Below are 6,000 nucleotides of genomic sequence, written 5' to 3' on the forward strand. Positions count from 1 at the left end.
AATCGATTTAAACGTTTGGTGTAGACCAGGCCTAAGAAAGGGAAATCTTTCTGCAGTACTTACCTGTACAAGCACAGAAAACACATAACTAGTGCATTCAAACTTGACTCTGCACAACCTTGCAACTTGGATGCAGTGAGTGTGAAACTCTACCAAGAACTCTACCAGAATGGCTCCTCCACTGTCCATGCTTAAGTGCCTGTTAAAGATCCTCCTGTCCCAATGTGTATCGAGTTGACTAGTTTATAATCTGACTGTTAGTGTTCCTTTCTCCTAACCTCTCTGTCCTTAAGATGTGAGTTCCTCAGTGCAAAGACCATCCTCGAAAGTGTCTAACACTTAGAAGTTGCTACTGTGAGTAAAACGCTGCTAAGAAATGATGCAATCTAGGAAAGTATGTTGATTAAGAGCATGCATATGAGCAGTCCAGGCTTACAACAGTTTGAAATTCCGAGGACTGGCAGGATGGGGTTCACCCACATTAGGTGTGCATTCATGGGCATGTTTCCTCTCACTGCATAGGTCAGGAGTATCAGATCAGGTTGCTGTACCATGTGCTGATGAGCCTTAATAGGATAATGCAAAGCCTTGGCTATGCATTTGGCCTGGAGAAAACCCTGGTCTGGTTCATACAGCTACATGGTGTGGCAGTGCTGAATACAGCCTCTCTGAGGCAAAGTGGGATGCTTGATTTGTTCACAGCCCTGCCAGTACTCAGGGTGCTCCTCTAGCTCACCACGGTTACATAAATATGCAGGCATCTGAGTGCTGGGACAAACCTAAAGGGTTAGAACAGGCTTGTGTGAGCAATGAACAAATGACACCAAAATAACTGCAAAACATTTACTGACTTAATCTGATCCTGCAATGAACACCTGTTACTGTCAGTGGGGTTCTGCATAGCGGTTCCCTGCCTAGAGCTCACTCCAGAATCAGGGACATGGTTGGGAAAACTGTATTTTAATGAGACATTTCCTCTTTTAGCAGACAGTCTGCACTTCAAGGGAGTGCATTCTTATTTCTTCAGTCTGGGCAGTGCTGCAAAACATAGAACACACAATATACATCAACAACCTATAGCATAACTAAAATACAAGATCTCAGACATATTCCTATTCAGCTCAGTTTGGGAATCACAGGGTACTAGTTTATGTTTCAAATGCTATTCTTATAGTTTCAGTTTTATATTAAGTCACGCATTCTGTAACTGGATGCTGTGAGCACATGGAACAGATCCAGTTGCAAGATCAGAATCAACTATACGATGCTACAGTATATTGAGATTTCTAAATAGTTAATGCACTGTAGTTTGTTTTCTCTGAATTCATAAGATGTTTCAAAAGGCTCAGTTACATTTTATAAGGTCAGCAGGCACATTTTTGGGAGCCCATTGCAGTAGATGTGGGTGGGTTCAGTAGTCTGTAATGTTTTGATTTTTGTATTTAAAATTGTTACACAGATTCATCTGCATGCATTGCACTTGTATTTGAAAGAGAACCATTTAGAGGGGCTATTTTAAGGATCATTAAAAGTGGAACATCCTAAGTGCGAACACACAGAAAAGATAAATGGAAACATTTAAAATCGATGCATCACTATTCTGCTGCACCTCAGTTGTCTGTAATCACACTACTGTTCCATAGCTCCTTTTTAAAGACTGCAGTAAGAAAGTAAATACATATAATGAACTGTAGCAGTAACACCATTCATTAACACAGGCACTTACTTTCAAATAAGAGAATTCTGTGAATTCAATGGCCAAATCCTAGCACACTTATAGTGCTGGGAAGACAGGAGAGAAGAGTTCTCTAAAAGACTCTTTCACCCTCATAAGAGCATTGCAGGATACTGAGCTATTGCACCGTTGAATAATAAGGGCATGGACATTCTGAACGGAGTCACTGCCATACCAGGTCAGACTGAAGTCTATCTACTCCATTGTCTCTGATAGGCTATGTTTACACAGGGATAAAAGACCCGCAGCATGGCCGTGGCTGGCCTGGGTCAACTAATTTGGGCTTGCAGGGCTCCGGACGCAGGGCTAAAATTTCTGTGTAGACATTCGGGCTCAGGCTGAAGCACAAGCTCTGGGACCCTCCACTCGTGCAGGTCCCAGAGCTTGGGCTCCAGCCTGAGCACGAACGTCTCCACAGAGACCTTTTTGTCCCTGGAGCCTGAGCCCCAGGAGCCCGAGTCAGCTGACCTGGACCAGCAGTGGGTTTTTTTTATCCCTTTGTAGACGTCGCTATAAAGGTCAATGTCTGATGCTTCAGAGGAAGGTCTAAGAACCCACAATAGGCAGACCTGGGAAATTTGACATCTCCCAGGAATCTGCCAATCTAATCTAATAGGCATTGATTTGAACCCTGATGTATGAGATTTAATATCCTTTCCAAAATGTCTGTGAGCATTAACTGTTATATCTTTGGATATTCTTGTTATCCATTGCATGACAAGTCCCTTTTTGAATCTTGCTAAGTTCCTGGCCTCAGTGACTTCTTGTGGCCATGAGATCTACAGGTTATGTACTATGTTAAAAAGTCTTCCCTTTTATCAGTTTTAAATTTGCCACCTTTTAATTTCATTGAATGTCCCATGATCCAAGTCTTACTGAAGTCAATAGAAAGATTCCCTTTGACTTCAATGGTCTTGGGACTGGGTCTTTAGTGAAACTGACTAGTGCATCTGTAAGTTTAGGTAGACAAACGCTCCACTTTAAATACATGATTAGCCTTACTGAACTCAAAAGGACCACTCATGTGTTCGTTAAGCACATGCATAAATCTTTGCAAGATGGGTGCCTAAGAATTTCAGAGAGATTTGGTCACACAAAACTTTTGTCAAACAATTTGAATCTCAAATAAATGCATAAAATCACAGGTCTGTTTGCAGACAATCTATGAACAGGGAAAAGAGCTAAATTCACCTTATACATTATTTATTGTAAGTTGTTCACTGGGTTCTAGTAATGCAAATGATTTTCTCATGAAAGGGTTAAGACTGATATCTCAGAATTGAGGCTTCGTTGGTACATACAGAGTTGAATACAAGCCAAGCTCTTGCTTTTAAAATGTTAGTTTATAAAGCTAACTGTGCTAAGTAGGGTTGGAAAGTTGTTATTACTGAAGATGTTACTATTTTTAAATAATTTTGCTAATGATTTCTTTGTAATTTCTCTCCCTGTCACATTGCTAGCTAGGGCTAAAAATATACAGAAGATGGTTTTTATTTTTGCCAAAGAGCTAGGCAAGGGCAGAGAAATGGTTCAGGGTTGTTTACACCTGATAGGAGAGGTGCTCATCAAAAAAATTTGGTTGAGAATGGGGATGGGCGAACTAATCTGGGCAAAATAAACTCTGAATCCTTGTCTGAAGATGACCTGATTTCCCATTTGTCTGAGTTTTACCCATATGAATACCAGGTCTTTGCCTGTGCCTGCTTATCCTTTTCTTTCATAGTTTTAGATAATTTTCTTTGATTCCCATTCTTGGATTGTCAAGGAGAGTTTATTTTGGTACAAATAAGGCAGAGCTGAGTTCAGCTGCAAACTCAGGATCCTTTTCCTTTCCCAACTTTATAATCCTGTGTGACCAGGATCCCAAGGGAGTGGCACTGAGGTCACTCAATTAGGGTGAACTGCAAAGAATGGGGCAGGCAATCCCCAAAGCTGGTGGATATTCCAACACTTAGATTTACCAAACCAACACAAAACAGCTTCTATAATACCTTACTGATTACCAAGAAGCCAACACAGTTCCCTAAAAGCAATCCAGCATCAGGCCTTCACCCGGACACCCAAGTCAAATATGATGAGGATTACTGAAAATCTTATTCATCATATAAAAGAGGTCTACCAATCCCAAAGGATCGGACACATTACCTCCCAGGCTAATGAATATTCCAGACCTTACCCAAATACACGCTTACAGACAATTCTTATTAACTAAACTAAAATTTATTAAAAAAGAAAAGAGAGAGTGTATTGGTTAAAAAATCAGTATACCTACAGACATGAGGACAGTTCTGAGATCAGATTCATAGTGGAGATGGTGAGCTTTGTAGTTGTAAAGGGTTCTTTCAGATTTAGTCCATAGTTCAATGTCCATATTCAGGGTAATCCAGTTAGGACTGGAGATCTCAGCCTTATGGCTTAAGCTTCCCCTGCATGAAGCATCAAGTAGATCTGAAATAAAAAGGATCAAGATTCAAAGGGGTTTTATACAGTTCCAGGCCTTCTCTTGACAGGTCGCAGTCCTTAGATGAACAGCAGGCAATCATGGAGACTTTGAAGTAAACCTATTTTCTAAGCATCAACGGTAATTAGCAACACATTAACATAAGGCAATTGCTTGTTTTCACCATTTGCAGGTGATTTGCTATACCTTTCGAAGAGCATCCTATGTTTACAGTTCATTTAAATGTTAATATTTCCTTTTGATCTCTGAATTAACAGAATACAGAATAGACAGGGACTGCTAAATTATATTGATAACAATATATATGCAAACACAAACATTATCTACCAATATGTCCCTAAAGGTTGAATCTGGGTCAATCAGCCTGCAAGCTGCTTAACCCTTTCTGGCCATGTGTCACACTTTGTATAAGATTCCTTGCAATTATATAACAGTGGTAGCAACAATTATTTGCATTGTTATACTCTAATCAGATAACGTCACACCCTGCCTTACATTTTAACTATACTTTACCACAAGAATCAGTACAGGACTTGGTGGAGGAGGCAGTATAGGCAGGTATGCCATATCCAACTATTGTTAGTACAGACTGAAACAGAATAAGGGGTGGGGAGGCAAGAGGGTGGGAACATGCTAGAGAATGTGCCCACATGGGAACTGATTGGTCCAGGCAGGCACAAGATCTGTCCATGTGGAGTTCATCATCCTCCCCTCCAGTGTGAGTTCTGATGAGAATGCTCTTTCAACTCAGGGGATTGTCCCTGTTCATCTCTGATCTCCCTCATGGGAGTTAATCCTGAATTCTTTGTCTTTCCTTTTGAACCCAGTGACTGTTTGCTTGTGTACCATGGAAGGAGAATGCATGCAAGAGGTTGGAAGGATGGAAGGGAAGCCTACAGTGATTTCTGCAGTGAGCGTTATCGTTGGTACCTTGGGAACTATAGGTATGGAATTGCCCACCAAAAAAAAAGAAACCAGAGTCTACTTTCTTTTAGAGACTCCATGTCTGCTCATTTCTCGCCGAAGTAGCATTTCAGTGGAAGTATTCGCTGATGCACAACCTTTGTTTTGATATTCTTACTGTTACCTGCCATAATATTCACATTTTTTTCTTCACTTCCAATATCATTTACAAACACACAAAAAAAACCAACAACAAAGAAAGCAAAAAATAACAAGGACTGGTTTGTGAATTGTTCTAATACAAAAATGTGAACACTGACAAAGAGCTCATTAGTGTTAAACTCACTTTGTTTTCCATTTCTCCCCCCAGGTTTCTTTGTGCTCATAATCTTTGTTCATTTGACCCTCCTGGGAGCTAATAAAAAGAAGAAACGCAAAGCTTGTGACAACCTTTATAGTCCATAGCATGACACAGCAAAATAATGGTCCAACTCATTTTACAAAACACTTGCAAATGGATAGATCATCTGACACAGTGTGTCTAATCACATTCAATATGGTACAGTATATGGGATATATACAGTATATATCACAAATAGTGCAGTGATTGAAGTCCCTACGTAACTGACGTCATATTTCTTTAATCTAGGAAACCTCCTTCAACTAGAAAAAACAAACTAGAATGGTTTTTGTCAGTGTAAGAATGTTTGAATTGGGTTGAAAAAGTAAATTGGGGACAGACAGAGAGCTACCATTCTAGTGGCCTCAATTCAGCACTGCAGAAAAATACTCTTCTGTTCCTTCTGCTCCAGCTTACTGCAAGTGAAAAATAATGACATTTGCTTTAAAAGATATTAAAGAATTGTAGATTTCTGGGAAGCTATCATTTTCTACCTGCTAT

The 6,000-nt window shown here is 40.0% G+C and overlaps 1 protein-coding gene across 1 annotated transcript in view; it reads left to right on the forward strand.

The window, feature by feature from the left end:
• The window catches only part of CDH16 (cadherin 16), a 67,051-nt gene extending 61,487 nt beyond the window's left edge, over positions 1-5,564 (forward strand). Inside the window, exons 17-18 of the mRNA XM_032803760.1 lie at positions 5,024-5,140; positions 5,470-5,564. Of these exons, the coding sequence (XP_032659651.1) occupies positions 5,024-5,140; positions 5,470-5,564 (212 nt within the window). The remainder of the gene's footprint in view (positions 1-5,023; positions 5,141-5,469) is intronic.
• The last annotated feature ends 436 nt before the right edge of the window (positions 5,565-6,000 follow it).

The sequence above is a fragment of the Chelonoidis abingdonii genome, chromosome 19 (genome assembly GCF_003597395.2).
Source record: "Chelonoidis abingdonii isolate Lonesome George chromosome 19, CheloAbing_2.0, whole genome shotgun sequence".
NCBI lineage: Eukaryota > Metazoa > Chordata > Testudines > Testudinidae > Chelonoidis > Chelonoidis abingdonii.